Source organism: Colobus angolensis, unplaced genomic scaffold (assembly GCF_000951035.1).
Source record: "Colobus angolensis palliatus isolate OR3802 unplaced genomic scaffold, Cang.pa_1.0 Scaffold278, whole genome shotgun sequence".
Lineage (NCBI taxonomy): Eukaryota > Metazoa > Chordata > Mammalia > Primates > Cercopithecidae > Colobus > Colobus angolensis.
Genome location: NW_012116021.1, coordinates 1,462,017 through 1,486,503, shown reverse-complemented (window position 1 = coordinate 1,486,503; position 24,487 = coordinate 1,462,017). Strand labels below are relative to the sequence as shown.

The following is a 24,487-nucleotide window of genomic DNA, read 5'->3' as shown; positions in this document are numbered from 1 at the left end:
AAAAAAAAAAAAAAAAAAAATTTGATTATAGAGAGGGAGAAATAGAGAATTATTATTTAATGGGTCTAGAGTTTCAGTTCCACAAGATGAAAACATTCTAGAGAACTTTCACATTGTACAATAAGTATGAGCTCTACACTTTACACTACTGAACTGTACACTGAAAAATGGGTAAGCTAGGCATAGTATCACATGCCATAAGTCCCAGCTACTCATGAGGCTGAAGTAGAAGGATCACTTGAGCCCGGGAATTCAGGACTATAGTGTGCTATGACTGCACCTGTGAATAGCCACTGTGCTCCAGCCTGGGCAACATAGTGAGACCCTGTCTTTTTTTTTTTTTTTTTTTTTTAAAAAGGGCTGGGTGCGGTGGCTCACGCCTGTAATCCCAGCACTTTGGGAGGCCGAGGCAGGCAGATCACGAGGTCAGGAGTTTGAGACCAGCCTGACCAACATGGTGAAACACCTTGTCCACTAAAAATACAAAAAACTAGCCGGACGAGGTGGCGGGCGCCTGTAGTCCCAGCTACTCGGGAGGCTGAGGCAGGAGAATGTCTTGAACCCTGGAGGCGGAGGTTGCAGTGAGCCGAGATCACGCTATTGCACTCCAGCCTGGGGTACAGAGCGAGACTCTGTCTCCAAAAAAAAAAAGGTTAAGATGCTAAATTTTATGTTCTGTATTTTTATCATAATTTTCTTAAAATATGACTGTATATAGGCAAAACCTGGAAAGAAACCCCTCCTTCTGCAAGTAAAAGTACTTCTTAGGTTGGGGTGATAGCATTCTGGGAAAGTACTTAATGTACTTTATTCTTAAAGTTTCATTAGCATATTGCTTTCAAGGTTTTTTTTTTTTTAGTGTAGTCTAGATCCACATCCCATGAATTCATCTCCAATCTTAATTCATAGTGCCCTTGCCTTTTTTCCCTTTTTAAAATGTTAAGGTCATGCTTGCGCATCCCACTCTTATAGAACCTCATTCGTATTCTCCATATTTTTTCAAAGACCACTTGGAAAACTGTTTCACTATTCTCATAGTCTCTCAACACTCTGAAACATAATTTATTTGAGCCAGGAGATCTGCATTCACTTGGGTATTAGATGCATTCTTTCCCCCAGTTCATTCTCTTCTGACTTTAATTCCTTTTCATCAGTACTTGATCCACTCATTTTGCAAAATACGAGCTGGAAAGTTGAGCCTTCTCTAAGCAGTTAACCAGCAGCTTAGTGGTTGGCTCAGCTCTTTCTTGCCTAAGTGATTGCTCTGAACCTAATTGTAAATACCTCTTTGTTGGGACCCTCTTCTGAGCAATCAAAATCCATTGCCTTCCACAATACCTTTTAAAATTCTTTTAACAGTCCAAAGAGAAATCTCACTAGAAAATGGCTGTGAAACCAGTATATGTAATATTTTATTATAATTTAATGTTACATTGATTAGAAATGAAGGCATTTTCAGGGAATTCTATTTATTTTGGTAATAGGTAGATCAATGGATGCATAAAGTTCTTTAAAAATCCATATGGATTACTCTCAAATAAGACTCCCAGTGAAACTATACTGGGTTTGGGGGGTGATTTTCTCTTCTCATTTGTGATCATCACTTTTTGAGAGTTTTGCAACTTTTAGGAGACATCTCTCCTTTTGGAGTCATCCTGGTTCTTTCTGAAGTTTTGAAACCTACCTTCCTTCCAACAAGAGTTCACTCTGAATTATGCAAAGCCATTCCCTCCCTGTAATTCTGACCGAGCTGCCCCTCCCAAGGTTCCACACTTCTCTCCTGTGTCCTCAGCCAGTTTATCCTGGTGGGCCAATATCTGGCCCAGCCTGGGGAGCAGTTCCTGCCACCCCTTTTCTCTTCTGGAGAACATAGCCATCTAGAGGCAAGTCAAGAACTTGGATATTCAGGCCAGGTGAAGTGACTCACGCCTGTAATCCCAACACTTTGGAAGGAGGCCAAGACCAACAGATCACTTGAGGTCAGGAGTTCTAGACCACCCTGGCCAACATGATGAAACCTCATATTCTACTAAAAAAATACAAAAAATTATCTGGGCATGGTGGCGCACACCTGTAGTCCCAGCTACTTGGGAGTCTGAGGCAGGAGAATCGCTTGAACCTGGGTGGTGGAGGTTGCAGTGAGCTGAGATCACACCACTGCACTCCATCTCAAAAAACAAAAACAAAAAAAGAACTTGGATAGCCAAGGAAGGTATTTGTGCAGTGTCTAGAGAGCTAAAGTCCCCTGGTTTCGTGCCCATTTTGTGATTTGCATCTAAAATTGAACCCCGGTGTAGCCGCTACCAGCTCCAACACTGAACTCATACCCCCATCTTGTTTCCTCTACAACCAGCCATTCAACCACTCCCTCAGAAACTGCATTCTTTTAAAGCAAGTCCCAGATATCATTTCATCTGTAAGTAGTTCACTAGGCAACTCTAAAAGACTCTAAGGACTTTTTCTTAAACATAACCACAAATACCATTATCACCCAAAAAATTAGCAATAGTTCCCTAATAGCATCCCATTTCTCGTCAGTGTCCAGATTTCCTTGATTGTCTCATAGTTTTTTTTTTTTTTTTTTTTTTTGCCAGTTGGCTTGTTTGAATTAGGATCCACATACTGCCTACATTTGCATTTATCGATTTCTCTATGTTTCTTTTAGTCTGTAGGTTACCCTTTCTTTTATTGCCTTTCAGTTTGCTGCTGTTGGTAGTGGTATTGAAGACATCAGTCCTTTTCAAAAATATATATATATGAGATGAATGTAATACATTGATCTTGATTCTTTTATTAAACCAATATAAATTTAAGTTTCAATTCCTTAATTCTACAGCCAAAGGTAAAGGACAGCCCCTACATATACTGAGTGGTAAACCAAAGGTACTAAAAATCAATGTTAGCCAAAATAAACAGAGTGGAACACTAGTCCCAACATCCTTGTCCTGATCCCTCCCTGAGCCCTGGGTCTCTGTGAATCCCTAGAACCTTTCAACAAGCAGTGCTTGTGGTGTATTCAATTAAAAAAAAATCAACGCAGCATCTTTTTATATCTTAAGTTTATGACCACACACTTCTCCCTTCTCTACCTCTGCAGCCTGTCTGCAATGAAGGAGGTACTAACAAAAGCAAGAACATCCCTTCAGTTAGGAGGTCAGCAAAGGGAAAAATGAACCAGGGCAAGAGAAAGCTGGGATTGCCAGAGACCATTGGCTCTCTGGGTAGCTTGGATCCAAAGTCAGAGGAGAGGCAGCCGGTTGTGGCTCACTGATTGGGTGACTGGGTGAACTCCCTCCCTCCGACCACAGGCAGGTGAGCACAGTCCTGCTTTAGCTGGGGTCCCTCATGGTGATCTGGTCCTATACTCTTCCTGTAGTGCATGGTTGGAGTCAGGAGGCATGGCAGCTGCACATTTATGCAGTGGCCTTTTGACCCTTCGAGGTGGTATTAGTCTACTTTGAGCTTAGCCTGTGTTTGATGGGCACATCACAGACCATTAAATTCACAAACCATTTCATTCTTAACTCCCCACTACCTCTTGCTTTTTAACCATGACATTGTGGGAAATGTTTATCACTCCAAAACTGTGGAATTTTGCCATTCTAAAATTGTAGCAACTTTGGGGCAATTACTTTTATAAAATTACTTTTATAAACTCTCTGGATTGAAAAAATAATAAAAAACAAAACAAAACAAAAAAACCTTATGAACCACCTAGTCCCCTCACCATCTGGAAGATGGAACCTAGTAGAAGTAGTGATGTCCAGATCCATTCACAGGGTGGAGTCAGGCCTGGAGATTTTGAAACCTGCAATATGAAAATTTCCCTTTAATGAGTGTGGACTCAGTGTCCACCTGCGTTTGGATTGATGCCCAAGGGAGAAGAGCAGTGAGTGGGGAGGGCTGAGCAGGCATGGCTGGTGGGAGTGAGCCCACTGGTGTTTGTTCACCTGCTGTGTGGGCATGGAAATCTGGCTGGTGAAGCACATGGCCAGGGCTGGTGGCGCTGTCTCCTCCCTCTGCATGCGCTGCTGGCAGAACCTGGGCTCTGGAAAACAGGGATAATATCACCTGCCTACTGCCACCACTGAAAGGTCAGAGGGTGGCCCTCACAGCCACCTAGCATGTGCCAGTCACACCCTAGCCCTAGAGGCAGAAAGATGCTTCCAGACCAGCCCCACCAGCTGTGCCTAGAAAGGGTTAAGGGCCTGTTTACTTCCACTTCGATTTCCTTGCCCTTTCAATGGCATAAGGCTAATCAAAAAATAGATTTGGAGGAGATCCCAGTTAATGATTTTACCTTACCTCTTGATCAGCAACAACAGAAGTTTTTTTAGGTTTTCCCCTCCACATCCACTCTCCCCTTCCATGTGCCTGTCATTAAAGCAAAAAACTTGCCTGCCAGGTAGGAAGCCAAATACAGAAAGTGTTCACATGACAATTGAAGCAGACTTTGGTCCTGGCAGGCTCAGTGACTAAGAGAAGGCCCAGGTGCTAGAAGAGAGTGTCGGGGGTGCCACCAACAAAGCCTCTGGCGCTAGAGAGGGCCTTTGCTGGAGTCCCCTTCCCCTGCGCTGTCTTGGTGTCTCCATAGATTTCTCCAGAGATGTTTGAGCTCTGCACATTAGAGCCTCTGTTTTAATGCAGAGGCCACAGCCTGAGAGCCGGCCCTCTCCACACAAGCACCTTGCCCCATGGCTAGAGCCCACTCCTGGCTGCCCATCTGCAGCCCCACAGTGCAGTCACCCTCACTCGCTGTGGTTCTTCCAGGGCCCAGGAAACCTTCATGCAATGGGATCAGTGCCGGCGGTTCTACAACTTCCTCATGGCTGACAACATGAAGAAGATCATCCTCTCGCACAGGTAGGTCACCTTCCGTTCTCTCTCAGGAGACAGACAGTTCCTTCCTGAGCTCATCTGGGAGCCATGAAAAGCCAGGGCTCCTGTTCCTTCAGGGGGAAAAAAAAATATGCAGGTATGGTACAGACTCTCTGCTGCCTGCATTTGTGACTTGATTAGAAACAAACTTATCTTGGCCAGGCGCAGTGGCTCACACCTGTAACCCCAGCACTTTGGGAGGCTGAGGCGGGCAGATTGCTTGAGGCCAGGAATTCGAGACCAGCCTGGCCAACATGGCGAAACCCCGTCTCTACCAAAAATACAAAAATTAGCTGGGCGTGATAGTGCCACTGTAATCCCAGCTACTTGGGAGGCTGAGGCAGGAGTCACTTGAACCCAGGAGGTGGAGGTTGCAGCGAGCCAAGATTGTGCCAGTGTACCCCAGCCTGGGTGACAGAGCGAGTCCCTGTCTGAAAAAAAAAAAAAAAAAAAGGAAAGAAAAGAAACCTGTCCCAAGCTACTAAATTTGCCAAATCACCTTATGCTTTTGTAATTCCCAGTAAATCTAAGACAAGGAACCAGTTCTACCCCGTTTTCTCCCAAATTAGAGCGGTCACGAGATGGCTGTCATTGTTGAGGAGACTTTCTCCGTAGGATGCTTCTGTGCCTGGGGGATCAGGACTCATTCTTGGCTGACCCTTGGGCTTCTGACCAAGCAGAAGGCGGACAGGAGTCTCAGGGCATGGTTTCAGCACCTCCCTCCTCTGCATATTCTTCATGCTCATCCTGCCTCTCCACCTCGTAATCCGGTAGTGGATTAACCTGTCAAGTGCTTAGTGCGGTGCTGGTATGCATAGCACCAGATAAATATTAGCAATGACTTTTTCATTATGATTGTTATTATTGCTGACATCTCTGCCTCCTCCGCTGCATCTCTCATTCCCTGTAGCTGGACTAGGCTACTTAGAGGTTCCCGTGCCCCCAGCCTCTCCCACACTGCCCTTGCTGAGAATACTCTCCCATTTCTCTGCTGGTGGGAGCCCAGCCCATCTCAATTCTCCTGTTTTTGTGAAGCCAACTCATCCATGCCCAAGTTGCTTTTCTGTTGCTTCCCCTCTGTAAATCCCGTGTCTAGAACCAAACTGGAGAGCATTGGAGGGCTTAGGCATGTGTTGATTGCTCCCAGCACCCGAGACACACCCGTGCGCTCAAAAAAATCTGGGGCATTTTTGGTACCACCCTAGGAAAAGCAATCTGACTAAATGATCGGTTTCTTGTTATCTTTTTTTCAGTGGCTAAAGCAGGCCACACACCCCAGATCGGACTTCCTATGGGTGGGCGTTCACATGGGGCCTGAGCAAGGCTGGGCTCGAAGGCCCCATCAGGCTGCCACATTGCCAGATGTGTCCTCATGTCCTCGTTTCAGGAAGGAGAGCAGAGGGAGACTTATGTCCCCTGTGCTGGCTGAAAAATCAACTGTTCCCACTCGGCTCATGTTTGAGATTTAGCAGTGTGCACTGAGGTGCGTGTGGCTCAGCCGAGGTTTGGATGGGTCTGGAGATTGCAGAGGTTTTGTAGCCAGAAGGGGTGGATCCAGGCCTCTGACACCAAGTCCAAGTCCTTTGTCTGCCTTTCTGCACCTCTGGAGTCGAAAGTGACTCCTCCCAGGAAACATTTGTTTTGCTAAAGGAACTTGGTCTTGCTACTAATTAGTCTAGAAGGTTCAAATTATGAGACCCCTTTGAGTGTGTGCTAAGTATTTACATTTTTCAAATTTACTACAGAAAGTCAAACATCTAGAAATTTTAGGTTAACTTTGAATTTGTACATTCTGTCCAGTAGGTATATAATCTTCCTAATAGTCTTTTGAAAAAAATAAATAATACAGAAATGTGTTCTTCTTTTGGAGAGGTTGTGAATGGGTAGCAGAATACCAAGTTGGCATAATAAATCCTTCCTTAATAAATCCAGGGCCATGCTTCAGCAAACTCAGTCTGCTTCTAGGTGTGTGACTGAGAGCCCTTGCTGGGAAGAGAGGTCAAAAGGGCATGTTGTGACCCTTACCTCTAATGTCATCCTCTCAAGATGAATTTTTTCTTAACAGAAATGCTGGTTCCACTTGGGGGTTGGGGAAAAAAAAATGATTGCTCTCCTGAGTAGATGTTAGCTTTTATCTGAGACACTAGAGAGCTGTTGATTTGTCCAAATGCTAAATGAGTTAACCCTTGTCTTCCTTGGTTTTTGTTTGTTTTTTTCCACTCCTTCCTGCACACTGAGTCTTCCTTGTTAAGCAACACAAACAGCTCATTAAGGGGAAGGGTCTCTGCCAAGGGGGACATTGTCAACACAGTGTAAGGACGAGGCCCCTACGGCTTGGCCCACGGCCCTCCACTCACCACAGAGCCCATCTTGAGTCCCCCTCCCCTTGCTGAAGGTTTTTAAATATTCAGCTAGGTTCAAACCCAATCTTTAGTTTGTCTGGGTACCCCTGAAAAGGGAAGTAAGGTTTTGACATTCATCTTTCTACAGTTATTCAAAAGTCAACAGCACCAGCTCATCCTCTGGGATGTTCCAAAGGCTAAAGATTCTATTTCTAACTGACCACAGTGGCTCTGCCTCCTGGCTTACCCTGGCAAGGAAGCAGGCTTTGCTGTGGTTGTTCATCCCCCACATCTTAATCTCTGTTTGCTTTTGTTTGCTCTAGGCAAGCTCTTTTTGGAGACCACGTTAAGAAACCCCAGAGCCTGGAGGACACGGACTTGAGCCGGCTCTACACAGCAACATCCCTGATGCAGATTGATGACAATGTGATGAGGTATGTCCACGGAGGCAGGAGAGAGACGCTCTGGGCCAGGGTGCCAGGCGGGAGGCTGCAGGTCAGCTTTGCCTAGCACTAGTGCTTTGCTCTGCCTACTTTAGTGTTAAGGGTGCTTTTTTTCCCTTTAAGTAAGTGTCTAGTGTTTAAAAACAGAAGATTTCACAGGAACATTTAAATTTCTAATTTCTCCTGGAAAATAGGAAAAGGATCTGACGACCCATTCTGCATTCCTACAAAGCATAGTTAGCTTGATTCAAGGAACTGGGGCATGCAGGCCCTAGCATAGGCAGTCTTCACCCTACCTGTCCTGCCTCAACAACAGGGCAAGTGTCAGGTGCCACATTAATCTGCGTTTTGCAGTGGAGTAAAAGGCAAAGGAAGTATTTCTTGTACTTCTCTGTGTCTCTAACAAGAATAGAAAAACTGGCTGGGGGCAGTGTCTCATGCCTGTAATCCTAGGAGGATTTGGGAGGCCGTGGGGGAAGATCGCTTGAGCCCAGGAGGTTGAGGCTGCAGTAAGCCGTGTTCATGCCATTGCACTCCAGCCAGGATGACACAGCAAGACCCTTCTCAAAATTAAAGAAAAGAAAAAAAAAAAAGTAGGAAAACAGAAGATAGACCAAGAGGGCTTTGTGTTTCAAGCAAAATGAACAGAGCCTCTTACTTTGGGGCATGGAGACTCCCCTGAGTGTGAGACACAAATACTGCCCACTTCATTCATCTACTCTACCTGCCTCTCTCCTCCAGGCACCTGAGGTTGCAATCTTGACAGTGTCTTCTTTCCTGGTACCAGCAGATTCTGATTGAGGTTACCCTCAGCTGAAAAAGGAAAAGTTGACTTCTGACTTCATCATTCTCTTTAAAGACGTGATCCTTTTTATTTAACAATCATTTGAAGCCAGGAACAGTGGCTAATGCCTGTAATTCCAGCACTTTGGGAGGCTGAGGCTGGAGGATCACGTGAGGCGAGGAGTTTGAGACCAGCCTGGGCAACATAGCAAGTCCCTGTCTCTACAAAAAAAATTGAAAAATAAAAATAGCCGGGCATAGTGGCACACACCTGTAGTCCTAGCTGCTTGGGAGGCTGAGACAGGAGGATCACTTGAGCTCATAAGTTTGAGATTACAGTGAGCTATGGTCACAACACTGCAGTGGAGCCCAACTTAGGCAACAGAGCAAGGTCCTGTCCCTAAAAGATAAAAAATAAATTATTTGATATTTTTAGATGTAGTTTAAAGCAAGCAATTATTCTTCATCTAATAGATAGGCAGATATTGACCTGAGGGTATAGGATCTCTGCTTCGCTTCCTTACAAGATTTTAGTAGCCTTCTTACACCAAGTAACCTTGAAATATGCCTTCTAACAGTTTCTCAAAGGAAATGAAAACCAGGAAATTGCTGGTATGTTCAGAAGGTGAAAAATGAATCTTACCCACCCTCACTTAAGATGAGGTGTGTGACTCTATTGCGGTGTGTAGTAAGAAAAAAAAAAAAAAAAAAAAAACAAATTAAATTTCCCATTCATCTCCTAAATTTTTTAAGCCCAAAAGAGAATGTTTCTCAACACTCTCCGAAGTCTTTCCTCTTTAATAGTGTTGGATAGTAGCAATTTTATGATCATAACCAGTCTTGGTGGCCTCCTCCTAGATCCATCCCAGCAACACTGGAGGGATAGAATGCATTCCCTGCCTGCTGAGACTGCAAACGAACTGATTTCACAAGGACAGGCATCTTCACAATGATCTCTACACTTGGCCTCCTCCCTTTCAAAAGAGCCCTAATAGTCCAGCCTGAACATTCCAGGCCATTCCCAGGCAGAGATGTCTAATGTGATCCACAGCTTCAGGGGAGGGAGGATAGCTTAAAAACCCTAGTCAGGGCCGGGCGCGGTGGCTCAAGCCTGTAATCCCAGCACTTTGGGAGGCCGAGACGGGCGGATCACGAGGTCAGGAGATCGAGACCATCCTGGCTAACACAGTGAAACCCCCTCTCTACTAAAAAATACAAAAAACTAGCCGGGCGACGTGGCGGACGCCTGTAGTCCCAGCTACTCGGGAGGCTGAGGCAGGAGAATGGCATAAACCCGGGAGGCGGAGCTTGCAGTGAGCTGAGATCCGGCCACTGCACTCCAGCCTGGGCGGCAGAGCAAGATTCCATCTCAAAAAAAAAAAAAAAAAAAAAAACCCTAGTCAGAACAGGAAGACCCGCCATTCAGAAGTCAGAGGCCCTAATCTGTGTCAGAAAGAGGTTTTGAGATCCTCTGGCCTAGGCCTCCTGGTGTCAGAGCTCCAGGATGAACCTTGTGGGGCCTCTGGGAGCACAGAGCAGAGCAGGGCAGAGCTGTGGCCCCTCATTCATGCTGAGCACCGAAGGTTTTGTTACATGCCAGTTTATCTCTATTGCTCTGTAGTCAGAGATATGGAACAGTAGTTAGAGATAAAGGGACAGAATTGGTAACTTTGAATGACAGTCTCATTTCTGTTATCTAATACATATTTTATTCCAGTTCACAGTGGTCCTGTTACTCCACCAAGAACTCTGTTAATAGGAAACTTCCAGTAAATGCCCTGGAATTTCAGTTTCTCCGTATCTGTAGTGACAACTGGTTTTATACTGCCTCAAGAGATGTAACATACACTAATAATTACATAGATAACAATTACTACAGGGTAATTACTCTGGGTGGGTCATGATGGTAGTAAGCACTTTAACATCATAAGTCTCACAGTTCCATTGAGGAAGGCCCTGCCTTCAGATTCATTTTATACAGGAGAAGCTGAGGCTCAAAGAAGTTGAACCCTTTGCCCAAGATCACATAGCCAGTAAATGACCGAAGCAGGATTTGAACCCCGATGCCAAAGCCAGTGCTCTTAACCCTGAATCTTGCTACCTACATACATTACATTGATATGATGAGTTAGCGCAGGATCTGAAACAGTCATAAAATCAGCTCAGCATTTGGGCCTAACTCCTGCCTCTGTCTACTCTACCAATGCCACAAGTTAGCATGAGGAACTGGAGCCAAAATCGGCTCAGCATTCTGATCTTATGACCAATGTTTTGTCCTTTTTCTTTTTTTCTTTTTCTGGTGTGTTCCAGGAAGTTTCATGGCTATAACTCCCTGAAGGAATACTATGAGGAAGAAAGTTGCATGCGGTACCTGCACAGGGTGAGTGACCATCACTGGCTCAGAATTAGCATCACTCCATCCAGCCTCGCACACAATACAACAAATATCCCTCCTAAATTTTCCTGGTGGAAACTTAGCTGGAATCTGGCTCCAACCGCTCTTTTAGCTTGGATTTGTTTATTGAACCATACTTTCTCCCTCTGTAACTACCATACTTTCTCCCTCTGTAACTACCCAGAGCTGCCCCTGAGACTGGTGTGCTCCCATGTCTGTGTGAGGGCCTTTCAAATTGCTCCAACACCCACTTTTTTTGTTAGTCTTCCTTTGACAGCATAATCCTGTCTGGTTTCTGCCGGATCAATGAGATCTGTCTAGGTTTTTTTACTATGCGGGACCCTCTTTTGGCCATTCTGTATTTTGTTACCATTACTGCCTAAGACTGAACTCAAAATTCCTGCCATTATCTGGTAAGCACAGAGTAAAGCTGATGTGTTTCTGTATCAAAGTGATGATGAGCACGTCTATTTTTTTTTCTTTTTCTTTTTCTTTTTTTTTTGAGATGGAGTCTCACTCTATCGCCCAGGCTGGAGTGCAATGGCGCAGTCTCTGCTCACCATAACCTCCACCTCCTAGGTTCAAGCGATTCTCCTGCCTCAGCCTCCTGAGTAGCTAGGATTACAGGTGTGCACCACCACACCTGGCTAATTTTTGTATTTTTAGTAGAGACGGGGTTTCACCATGTTGGTCATTCTGGTCTCAAACTCCTGACCTCGTGATCCACCTGCCTCAGCCTCCCAAAATGCTGGGATTACAGGCGTGAGCCACCGCGCCCAGCCGAGCGTGTCTGTTGATAAGGTAGACTAGTTTGTATTAATGCAACTTTTAGCAGCTACAATAAACCTTGTGTGTATTAAGTTTGTGGCCAACCAAAATCTCCATATGTTTGTTTAACCTGAATGACCAACAAGCCAGTCTCTCTCATTCTGTCTTTGCACAATTGATTGCCCTATTTATCCAAACACAGGACTTCCCATTTATCCTTGTCAATGTCCACCTGTAGGTTTGGCCCACCATTCCCCTGGCTAAAGCAGATCACTGGGAACTGTAATTGTGCTGTCTTATCAGCCATCCCTCCTAGTTTAGCATCATCAGACTTTTGATGTCATCATTTAAGCCATTATAGGAATGTTGAGCTGTCTAGAGCCAACATCAGAGACCTACAGGATAGCACAATCATTCACTGCCTCAGTATGGCTGTTCAATGACATCTGAGTCTCCCTATTAGTACCATCTCCACTAAAATGAAAAAGAAGGCTATTGGCTATTTTAGTAAAGTGGATGTTGAATGCAACCCTGCCAATGGTTTTCCAATATCCACCAGCCTACTCCTGTTTTCAACCTTCAGATTCTTTTTCTTTTTTCTTTTTTCTTTTTAAGAGACAGGGTCTTGCTCTGTTTCCCAGGCTAGAGTGCAGTGGCATGATCATAGTTCACCACAAGTTTGAAATCCTGGGCTCGAATGATCCTCCTGCCTCAGCCTCCTGAGTAGCTGGAACTATAGGCATGAGCCACACACCTGACCTAGATTATTTTGATTCGTTCTGTTTTTGTTTTTGTGTTTGTTTTAACAAATAGAGACTGGGTTGTGGGTCTCACTGTGTTTCCCAGGCTGGTCTCAAACTCCTGGGCTCAAGCAGCCCTCCCACCTTACCCTCCCAAAGTGCTGGGATTACAGGCATGAATCAGCCTTGGCCTAGATTCCTCTAGAATCTCTTTTGTCTGATGTGGAGTGCACTTTGTTTTTCCCTCCCATGATATAAACTGAATTAATATGTACATAATTCATTATAAAGTCATTTCCTCAAAGGCATGGCTAATCTGAAACACTCTGATGATCATCAGGAAGCTTTGGTTCTGCACACTCCTGCTTCCAGGGCAGTAATCACAATGGCAGATGTAACTCATCACACTGCCAGGGAATACAAGGCGTCCTTACTCTACCTGTTCAGCAAGCTGAACTGTGACCCTCTTCCCTTTGCTTCAAAAATATGTCCAGCAGTGAGTTTGAGCCTTGAATCAATGGGGTCTGAAAATGGGAATCAGTCATTTAATTCTGCTTTATTTTCTTGTTGCAGATTTATGTTCCTCTCATGCTAGTTAATGCAGCTGACGATCCGTTGGTGCATGAAAGTCTTCTAACCATTCCAAAATCTCTTTCAGGTAAATGTTTCTTCCTACTGCCCTCTCAACAGCTCAGCAAATTGCCACAGTAAATTCTGTCACCTTCACTATGCTGTCATCTCCTGGAGACCACCCTCTTTAGGGAAAGACATCTCATAGCAGTCAGTGTTCTTATTTTGTGTAGCCTGATAGTCCTCGGGCTATAATGGGGCCTGGGCATCAGGCTCCCCTCATGTTCTCCCCAGGGCATGAGACAGGACCACCATGTATATTCATAGCCAGGAGGGCTCTGGGGAGTCACCTGATGTTCTGTGAAATTATCTCAGGGTTAGGGTTCCCTTAAGTTTGAGAGTTTGACATAAAGAGATTTAAAATTCGGGACTAGGTGCGGTGACTCACACCTGTAATCCTAGCACTTTGTTGCAATGGGAGGATCACTTGAGGCCAGGAGTTCGAGACAAGCCTGGGCAATATAGTAAGACCCTATCTCTACAAAAAAACTTGAAACGTAGCTGGGCATGGGGAGGCTGAGGCGGGAGAATGGCATGAACTTGGGAGGCAGAGCTTGCAATGAGCCGAGATTGCGCCACTGCACTCCATGCACTCCAGCCTGGGTGACAGAGCGAGACTCCGTCTCAAAAAAAAAAAAATTAGCTGGACCTGGTGGCACATGCCTGTAGTCCTAGCTACTCAGGAGGCTGAGGCAGGAAGATCACTTGAGTCCAGGAGTTCAAGGCTGCAGCAAGCTGTGATTGTGCCACTGCACTCCAGCCTGGGCAACAGAGCAAGATTCTGTCTCTAAAAATAAATAAATATTAAAAAATAAAATAAAATTTGACTTGAAAAGCAAAACCAAAAATCCTGTTCTGCTATCTCTTGTGATAGCCTCTCCATCTGCTTTAAACATAAAAATAGAAGCAACTGGGCTGAGTGTGGTAACTCATGCCTATAAATCCCAGCACTTTGGGAGGCCGAGGTAGGCGGATCACTTGAAGTCAGGAGTTTGAGATCAGTCTGGCCAACATGGTGAAACCCCATCTCTGCTAAAAGTACAAAAATTAGCTGGGCTTGGTGGTACATGCTACTGGAGAGACTGAGGCATGAGAATCGCTTGAACCCAGGAGTGGAGGTTGCAGTAATTTTTTCTGTCTCAAAAAAATCAAAAATAAAAAATAAAGTTAAGCTCTAGGTTATTATTTCTCAGGATGGCCACTTAGCATGTGGTGTTGAGAGCTTAGGCATCTTTTAACACAACATGCAGCTTTAAGAATCTTGAAGATAGGCCGGGCGCGGTGGCTCACGCCTGTAATCCCAGCACTTTGGGAGGCCAAGACGGGCGGATCATGAGGTCAGGAGATCGAGACCATCCTGGCTAACACAGTGAAACCCCGTCTCTACTAAAAAAATACAAAAAATTAGCCGGGCATGGTGGCGGCGCCTGTAGTCCCAGCTACTTGGGAGATTGAGGCAGGAGAATGGCATGAACCCGGGAGGCGGAGCTTGCACTTAGCCGAGATCGTGCCACTGCACTCCAGCCTGGGTGACAGAGCGAGGCTCCATCTCAAAAAAAAACCAAAAAAACCAATCTTGAAGATAAATGTCTGTAGTGAAAAATCATTGACTCCATTGAATTCTCCTTGTTCTCTAGTAAATGATACTGTACATGCCATGAATCCCTACTCAGAGCCCAGCTCCCACTGCTAGCATGGGCATCACCTGGGAGCTTTTTAGAACTGGAGAATCTCAGCTCCCCCTTCAGGCTTATTAAATCAAAATCTGCATTTTAATAAGATATCCTCAGTGATTTCGATGCACAAAGTTAGGAAACACATTGAATCACCTGGGGAGCTTGAGCAATACCAACACTTGGGAATTCCCCTCCCTCACTCCTCCTCAACCTCCCACCCCCGGAGATTCTGATTTAATTCATCTGAGCCAGCCTGGGTGTAAGCTGGTGCCCATTCAGCTCCAAAGCCAAGCTGTATTCTAAAACCTGCTAGGTGCCACTGTCATGCCTGCCCCCTCTTTGGTGAACAAGGCAGAGTGAGTAGAGATTGAATGCCCACTTAGGTGACTGCCCCTGTGGGGAAAGCCCAGGCTACCCTAGCCAGCTCACCTCTGCACCTCCTGTCCTGGAGCAAACTAGAGAACAGTAACTCACTCAGCTGCCTTTCCCCTGCAGAGAAACGAGAGAACGTCATGTTTGTGCTGCCTCTGCATGGGGGCCACTTGGGCTTCTTTGAAGGCTCTGTGCTGTTCCCCGAGCCCCTGACATGGATGGATAAGCTGGTGGTGGAGTACGCCAACGCCATTTGCCAATGGGAGCGTAACAAGTCACAGTGCTCTGACACAGAGCAGGTGGAGGCTGACCTGGAGTGAGGCCTCCGGACTCCGGCATGCTCCAGCAGCCCTCCTCTGGAAGCTGCGTCCCCTCACCCCCTGTTTCAGGTCTCCCATCTCCCTCAGTGACCTGGATCTGACCTCACACCATCAGCAGGGGGCACCCATCATGCACACCTGTCTCGGAGTAGGCAGCTCTTCCTGGGAGCTCCAGGCTATTTTTGTGCTTAGTTACTGGTTTTCTCCATTGCATTGTTAGTCATGGTGACAAGTGACAGAGTTCTTGCCCTCTGTCCAGTTTCAGCATCTGGTTGCTTTTAAGCCAAGTACATCTAGTTTGCCTATTAAAAATGTGTCTGAATAGCAATTTTGCTTTGCCACCAAAAGGCTTTTCCCTGAGAACAGTGAAGGGTGTATGTCATTTTGTGGTGGTTTTATGTGTCCTTACGTAGACCTTAAAAAGAGCTCATCCTTTCAAGCCAATGCTGAAGACACAGCTCAGCTTGGAAGCCTGAGAAGCCAGGCTTCCCAGGCCAGAGTGTGGCTTCTTAAATGGCAAAGGAAATTCCTTTGAGTCACAAGCCAAGTTTTCACCCTATCTTCTAAGATCATTTCCCTACACTTTGCTGCTGCTGAGAGTTACGTGGGGCACTTGTTAAAAATTCAGCCTCCCAGGTCCCTCCCCTCGGAGAGGCTGATTCACTGGATCTGGGAAGGAGCCTGGGGATTTTAATTTTTGACAAGTGCCCCAGATGATTCTCATCACCAAGCAAATTTTGGAAAAGCTGTTCAACAGCGCCCTTAAATTGGAAACATCTTCATAGCTCATTTTATTGAAATTCATAATCAATCAGGGGTGTCCCCTAGCTCCCACGGTCTCCAGAGCAGCAAGGCCAGCTGTGGAGCTGCCATCGTGTGACCACAGTGTGATGTCTCAGAAGGGCTCTGGGTGGGCTGAGCATCTGGGCTGTGCCCTGGCTCAGCTTTTCCCCCTCAACAAAGTCCCTGTGGACTTCAGTTTCTTCACCTCTAAAATGGGGGACTTGGACCAGGTAGATTGCTGAGCTCACTACCAGGTTCAAAGTTCAATGACAAACTCAGTTCACTGAGGTTTGAGAGAACATCCCTCCAGGGGAGCCTGGGAGCTGCTCTCCCAGTCTAAGCATGTAGATATCATCATTTGCCTTTTGTGTGTCTGTGTGTCCCTTACTTGATAAAAAGATGTTTTGGTGTTTTTTTTTTTTTTTAAGCGCTCACTTGTAATTTTAGTTTTTAAACCCAAATTCCTCTAACTTTGCTTTTTGATACCAAACAATTCAAAAGTTGGACCTGAGTTTGGAGAAAGATATTTCCAACCTAAGTGGGTATTATTTTGAAACCAGATTTTTAATTTAATAGCCTATATTTGTAGTCCGTTGGATAGGTGTTTCCAAAGTGTGTCTTCTGAAGTGAAAACACAACTCTAGGTTTCAAGTACTCCTTTTCTCCGATCCTGTGGTACTTGAATATCTAAAAACCCTGCACTTTGAAAAATCAGCAGTTGCTATCTGGAACTAAACAGAACTATGACAGTTGCCTGGATACTTTAAAAAGATAGTTTCCCTCCTTCATCTCCTTTGACTCCAGGACAGACTGGAATATAAGTAGTGGGTCTGCATGGATGTTTCAGGGATCAAAGGAGCCACCTGAGCACCTGAATGCCAACCCTCAGGGCCACAGGTGGGTGTGGTTTGGGCACGGGTCCAAGTGACTGTGACAGGAACGTCCGTAACCTGAAGAAGTTGTTTTCTGACAATCACCAAATCATCCGAATAACATCAAAAACAGCCCTTGTCTCAGAAAATTGAGATTTCTGTGGTCTCAACTTTGCTTTGGTATAATTTCTGACACTTGCCAACCTCTATCATTATGACTTTCCCCCCGGTGTATTATTTCTCTAATACCTTTCCTTTTCATGTTCTTTTAGCACAGACTGGCACTTTACCCCTCAATTTGGAAGCTAGTCTCTCTCCTCTGTTACTTTTCCCTTCACCCAACTACAGCTGTGATCTTGACGATTGATAGTCATATTTCTGCCACTACTACCTTCATTTCTCAAGGCTTTTTATGAGAACAGGTAAACCAAGCAATAACATCTTAGGATTGAATCACCACCACAGAAGATCGAGAGGCTCCTTTCATATGCCTGAGGCCACACCCCTTAACCTATTCTGGCAAAATAGTGGCTGGGCCAGGTCCTAGCTCCATTCAGAAATTTGGGAAGAGAAAAGACAGCCCTGTTGTCACACAAACCGGTGTGGGGGAGGGTGGAGCCTGGTCTGCATGGCAGTCCTGGTGGCCCCTGTGGAGGACAGGCAGGGCTGGCAGCATAGCCTTTGTTGCTACACAACCGGAATTTGCTCCCCCAGGACTGTGGGAGCCAGTGTCCCAGCTGAAATCTTTTTAGTGTGTGACTCTGAATGGCACTCACATTCCATTTTGGCTCACATGAAATTAACTGAAGCCCTTTGTTCAAGCTTCAGGCTCTTAGGCATGGAAATGCGAATGTGACTGTGGCTGTCTTACAGGAGAATTCTTGTTTGTCCCTGAATGAGAGCACAGAGGCATTGAATTTACAGAGCTGCAAACTTGCCTGATAAATGAGGGAGTGGCAGTTTATAGATAGGTCATCCTTTTTCCTTCCTCCAGGTGTCCTTGCCTTTCTTCCCAAAGTCATTCATTTCTGATGATTATATGAATCCCCCTTTTGCTAGTAAGGTTCTATTTGGGCGAAAACAAGGCTTAATTTTTAAAGAGTATTTGAATATTATGTTTTAGAATCAAATTGAGGTTATAAATTGCATCAACTGGACAATTCCATTGCAGGAATAATGTGTTAAAAACCAGTGGGGAGAAGCACCCACATCTCTCCTGTAGTACTCCGTGTCTCATAAGCAATTTGAAGATACTTATAAGTAACTGATTCCAGTCAAATTAGGTTTAACTGACTCAAAAAAACTGTGTCAAGTTTCTTTAATGCTTTTATGTTAGAAGTGAGTTTAACAGACTTGAAGAAAACTGTTATCTTTTCCTGCTGTGAGTTTACACGAATGATTCCAGAGCAGAGTGAAAGCAGAAAGCTGTTGGTTGCAATATTCTTTTAACCTCTCTGCAGCATTTTACGCTTACTGGGAACCTTATGAGTCACCATAAGAGTGGAAATATACCTGAGTTCTTGTCCTAATGGTCTCTAATTCACATTGGATCATGGGCAAATCACCTCACCTCTCTGAGCCTGTTCCCTCCTTTTAGACCATCTCTAAGACCATTTCATCTATTTACACGTCATTTGCTTGAACATTGCTGAACATCTGTGTGAACTTGGCTTCTCCAGCCCTTGCAGGTGCAAACAGCTGTGTCAAGGCTCAAGGCTCAGGCTGAGGGGACTTGGAGGGAGGGGGCTTCTGCATTAAGCTTTCCTGGTGAAGACCCTTGATCTTGTCCAAAGCCCTGTGTCTTTGACTGGCTTCTCTTCAGAGTCCCCATTGTCATCGTAAGATCCTTGCTATTCTGAGGGTGGTCTTGTGACTGTGGCAGGTGCTGGCCGCTGGAATGAGGAGCCTATCTCCATCCTCCAGTGTGACTCAGCCAGAGCATTGAGAATTCCCAGGGCAGAAATCCTTCCTGCTCAGGCTTTCATTCTAAAACTACAGTCTTCATTAAAGCTGAACTTTCTGGGTAGCTGAGCTTATATGCCCGGCATCTGAATGAGAGCTCTCTTTGTAACTGTGTGACTTGAGATCTATTTTGCCAGCTCCTGAGAAACAATACACGTGTTCTTGTTTGTGTTTGCTCGGCAAGCAGATGTCTGAGATGTAAGAGGCTTTTCTTTTCCTGTGCCATTGATTCCGACTTAGGGCTGAAGTAAAGATCACTGAAACATCACAGCAAGTTGAAGTCACTCATAGGTCTTTGTCCTTTAGGCAGGACAGGAGAGTCATTAAGAAGCATTTCACTGTAGCATTCTGTCACAATATCATCTGGAATTGTTTTCTTTGCCCAGAAAGCCTTAACTTGCCTCTAGAGAATCCTGGTATTACAACAATATTGTGGCATTAGAATTCAAATTCTTCTGCTGTGGAAGTTTGAAGCGAAGCTGCAGCAAAACCAGAGAATTTCCTCAAGTGGCCTGAGGCTCCTTGTTATCTTATGCTCCCATCCCTCCCTCAACAATATGAGTGATCCAGAACTGGCCCAAACACCTCAACTCTGGCCCCCTTTTACCCTTCTTGGCCTTACTCTGCTGTTCAAAGCCACTTTGGATTGCTTGGATGCTTTGAAAAGCCATGAAAAGTAATGCCTGTGGCATTTAGAGGCCAAGCAATTGATGGAAAGTGTTTCTTCTACCTCTGTTATCTAAGCAAGAGGGAAGTAAACCCCTTACCCCCCTACTGCCCCCAGTTACCCTAGAATTGCTTTTGCCAAATTGTAGTTGAAGCTAAGGAAGGGGGATCTGGCCCCTGCTGACAGAGGGAACTGGAATGCCACACAAGGCAAGGCCTGCTTCCTTCCCGTCTCTGCTGCTGCTACCTCCGAATGCTGCAGCCCAGGCTTCCTCTCACAGTGGCCCTGGGAAGTAGGCCGCAGAGTAGACAGCTGCTTCTTGTGGAAGAGCCAGTCCCCCGTGTTTTCTGAACTGTTTTTCCTAGCATGTATGTGGGTAGAGCTTTCATGCATCTCTAATAAGAAGAAGCTGAAGTTAGTTTTTTTTTATTCTCCAATTTAAAACTTTTATTTAAAAAGTAAACTATTATTAATGTCGAAAATGCAAACTTGGGGAGAGCAAAAAGATCACACATAAGGCTGTCACTTCACACTTGGAGGGTTGCACAGCAGCCGGGCAGAGGCGCTCCTCACTTCCCAGACAGGCGGTAGCAGGCGGCAGAGACGCACCTCACTTCCCAGGCAGTGCAGCAGCCAGGCAGAGGCATGCCTCACTTCCCAGATGGTGGGTGGCCAGGCAGAGGCCTTCCTCACTTCCCAGGAGGTGGGTGGCCAGGCAGAGGCGCTCCTCACTTCCCAGAAGGTACAGTGGCCGGACGGAGACACTCCTCACTTCCCAGACAGGGCAGGGGCCGGGCAGAGGGGCGCCTCACTTCCAAGATGGTGGGACAGCCGGGCAGAGGCGCTCCTTGCTTCCCAGAGGGTGGGCAGCCAGCCTGGAAGAACGCTCCTCACTTCCCAGAGGGTGGGCGGCCAGACAGGCACGCTTCTCACTTCCCAGATGGGCAGCCCCCAGGCAGAGGCCCTCCTCACTTCCCAGATGGGGCAGGGGCCTGGCAGAAGCACTCCTCACTTTCCAGAGGGTGGGCGGCCAAGCAGAAAGGCTTCTCACTTCCCAGACGGGATGGGGGCTGGGCAGAGGCGCTCCCCACTTCCCAGAACAATTCTTTATGAATTTCATAAAGGACTGAATGTGCAACTGAAACCTGCTAGTGATGATCTGGTAATATACAATTTGTCCAGTAGCCAGTTTGTTTTTATTGCGTTTCCTAACCATAAGAGATCACTAAATGCAAAGCCCATATGGCGCTGTACACACACACACACACACAAAAATGGTCACCGCAGGCCATACTACCAATGAAATGGTAGGTAAATGAATCTTTTTCTGGTCAAGAGAAAAAAAAATAGCACTTTGTATGCTTCACTCTACAAGATGAATTTCACTAGAAAGAATCCAATGAAGGCCGGGCATGGTGGCTTCTGCCTGTAATCCCAGCACTTTGGAGGCCGAGGCGGGTGGATCGCCTGAGGTTAGGAGTTCGAAACCAACCTGGCCAACACGGTGAAACCCCGTCTCTACTAAAAATGCAAAAATTAGCTGGGTGTGGTGGTGGGTGCCTATAATCCCAGTTACTCGGGAGGCTGAGGTGGGAGAATTGGTTGAACCCAGGAGACAGGTTGCAGTGAGCCGAGATCATGCCACTGCACTCCAGCCTGGGGGATAAGAGTGAGACTCCATCTCCAAAAAAGAAAGAATCCAATGAAAATGGCTGCAATTACAAGAAGTGAAGGAAGAGGACTGGTGACATCTCTGAAGGATGCAGTTGAGGTTGATCCAGGTTTATCCAAATGTGCTACCTTTCTGAGCCTTAAACCTTCATCTCTCAGGTGTCGATTTTCTTCTGATAGCTTCATCATTTCTCCCTGAAGTCTTTTACACTCTTCTGTTAGTTTCCTTGTTGCCGTGTCATTAAGTGAAACACTGTGTGGTTTTGGCATGGGTCCATGTTGTTCAGATGCATTCAGTGTAACAGCTTTGCCAGGTTCCATGTCATTCGATTTATCATTTTCATTGGGCATTTCAAATACACGTCTCAATTTGGAATCCATTAATTCGTCAGGTTTTGCCTCTTTCCACACAACTTCCATATCTGAAGTGTTCAGTGGAGCAAAAATTGTACCATACACTTGTGTTTACTCTTTTCATTCGGACCATAGCCAAAGGGCTGTAGCATTACTGAAACAGTCACAGTTGACCCTGGGTCAATAATTCCACTGTTGGGCCTCACACAGTACCAGTGAGGCACTGTAGTCTTCACTTGGAAACACACTTTTCTATCCGATGGATTTCGCAATTTAAGGTTTATAGTGACTACATCTGTGAAGGGGCCTTTGAATTTGAGATCTGTGGGCAGGTCGAGGACCAGGATCTGCTCGTGCTTCGCCATGGCGCCGGAGGTGGACGCCATCAGAGAGACAGCACAGAGCAGGGAGGCGGTTTGCTCACTGGGGGCGGGGGACGATGGCGAGCGGGGAGGGGGAGCGAGTTTGCATCTCTCCTTTTCCTGGTTAGACTCTGTTCAGCCACATTCTTATGTTGGCAGATCTGCTTCCAGATTGACTTTTTGAGAACCATCACTTTCACATTCCCAATTCTGATTTTGTTTTGTTTTGTTTGGGTTTTCTGAAACTTAAAATGCTGCCCTGAAAATACTGTATTTTTGAGTTTGTGTTCTGAAAGCCTCTGTGCTGCTGGATCTTTGCGGGGGGAAATACAGGATCCTTCAGCATTGAGGTGTTTAAGATTTGCAACTAGCAATGCAATTTTTTCTAAATATGGGGATATTTACCTTTAATAAGAAATTATACTAAACAATGATGTCCTTGATCATTTTATGTTCTCATATTACTTTCGATTCTACTATGATTGTGTGGTGGTGAACAAAGATCATTACAAACAAAAACTGTAATTTTGTTATATTTGATTCAATGGAATTTACTTAAAAAATAAAGACTAAAAATGTGGTGTGGCTATGTGTCCTCTGTATAGTGGCAGTTTTCCATCTGAAAGGATTCTTCCTGCGTCTTCACCAAAGTATGAGATTAATGGAAATACACAAAACCCCATTTTTGCACCACAATTGATGTTAGTCCATCCTCGCAAACAAATACCAAAACCTTGACCGGGCCACAAGCATCTTCACAACCCCATCTTCTCTAGGCAAGAAAGCCAAGAACTAAAATAAGTGAAGTATCTGTTTTCTACTTTTTTATTTTTTAGAGAGAGATTCTTGCTCTGTGGCCCAGGCTGGAGTGCAGTGGCATGATCACAGCTCACTGCAACCTTGACCTCTTGGGCTCAAGCAATCCTCCTGCCTTAGCCTCCCGAGTAGCTGGGACTACAGGGACTTGCTACTGTACCTGGCTAATTTCTTAGTTTTTATTTTTTTGCTGCGTTGCCCAAACTTGAGTTCAAGCGGTACTCCCACCTTGGCCTACCAAAGTGTTGGGATTATAGTTGTGAGCCACCATGCCCAGCCTCAGTGTTTTAATCATTTCTTAAAGTGAATCATGAAGACAAAATGCAAGGCAAGGTGTAAATGGTGCTTGCCGTGTGTGATTTGTATGCTTTTCCAATAATGTTCTTTGAAAAGACTAGGGGAGGCCAGGTGCGGTGGCTCACGCCTGTAATCCCAGCACTTTGGGAGACCGAGGCAGGTCTGAGGTGAACCTGAGGTCGGGAGTTCAAGACCAGCCTGACCAACATGGAGAAACCCTGTCTCTACTAAAAATACAAAATTAGCTGGGCGTGGTGGCATATGCCTATAATCCCAGCTACTCGGGAGGCTAAGGCAGGAGAATCACTTGAACCCAGGAGGCGGTGGTTGTGGTGAGCCAAGATCATCACGCCACTGCACTGCAGCCTGGGCACAAGAGTGAAATTCCCATCTCAAAAAAAAAAAAAAAAAAGACTAAGTGAACATTTCCCAAGTTAAGATTATATTGGGTTGGTTGAGTGCTGGTGGTGTTTTCTTATTTGAATCTGTCTGAACCCAAGCTAAGGTCTCCCAGGACCAAGCACTGGCTCAGCCAGGAAGGTTGTACCAACCCCAAGAGACACTCACAGCTCCCTTCCCTCTTTGGCCACACAAAACTTTTGTCAAGTTAGGCTGGGTGGGGAGTGTTAGCTTTAGAAGTTGTGCATTAACAAGACCTAAAAATGCCCAGTGCCAAATTTCAAAATTCATCCCTCTCTGGTAAGCAAGCTTCCCCTCGATTCATATCCCCCACAAAATAGCCAGACTATTTTGGCCCAAGAAAACCAACTTGCAAAGAATACTACCTATGGAAAGACTACGTGGAAGAGATTTCGGGTCCAGGGCATTAGGCGGGTCAGTGCCAGCTGCATGCCAGTGTGGTCAGGCAGGACCAGTAGCACACAGTTGCCCTCTCCTGAGGCAGCTGTACAGCATTTGTGTTCAGTGACACCTCACTCACTGCCCTAGTCATGCTATTTTTTATTTTACCTTTCGTTAACAGGCCTCTCTGCTCTAGTCCTATAGGGAGTACTTTCCCTTCGTGAAGATCAAACACCTAACTGGATGGCCCTTCGTATGACAGCCTCCCCTCCTCACTTCTCTCTTGGGTGTCTTTAGAGGGAGTTCCATGAAAGTGCTGCCCTATATCGGAGTGGTTGAAAGACATGACAGGCAATTTGGCCTCGGACTGGTGAACCCCTCCCCCAAAGGGGCTAAATTAAACACCTCTCTCCATGTGGCTTTGTGTCACCCACACCTTCCTTTTGATTCATGCTGCCTACCACATTTACCCCAGCATCTCTACTGGCGATTGGTTTCCTCTTAAAGTCATTTCCTCCTCATCTGATGATAGTTGGTGAAATTAACCTGAAATAT

At 45.6% G+C, this 24,487-nt stretch overlaps 1 protein-coding gene and 1 pseudogene across 3 annotated transcripts in view; one reads left to right on the top strand and one right to left on the bottom strand.

Annotated features, from left to right (window-relative positions):
- The window catches only part of ABHD2 (abhydrolase domain containing 2), a 113,186-nt gene extending 96,284 nt beyond the window's left edge, over positions 1-16,902 (top strand). For both annotated transcript variants that reach the window (XM_011948319.1, XM_011948320.1), the window contains 5 exons: positions 4,771-4,863; positions 7,544-7,654; positions 10,757-10,826; positions 12,923-13,007; positions 15,151-16,902. In XM_011948319.1, coding sequence (XP_011803709.1) covers positions 4,771-4,863; positions 7,544-7,654; positions 10,757-10,826; positions 12,923-13,007; positions 15,151-15,347 — 556 coding nt within the window. In that variant the 3' untranslated portion in view covers positions 15,348-16,902. The remainder of the gene's footprint in view (positions 1-4,770; positions 4,864-7,543; positions 7,655-10,756; positions 10,827-12,922; positions 13,008-15,150) is intronic.
- Positions 16,903-19,748: 2,846 nt separating this feature from the next.
- Positions 19,749-22,335, bottom strand: LOC105516241 (annotated as a pseudogene). The gene is made up of 2 exons (XR_001002455.1): positions 21,227-22,335; positions 19,749-20,026 (listed from the first exon to the last, which is right to left on the bottom strand). The product of XR_001002455.1 is annotated as a vesicle-associated membrane protein-associated protein A pseudogene (transcript).
- Between the last annotated feature and the right edge of the window lie 2,152 nt (positions 22,336-24,487).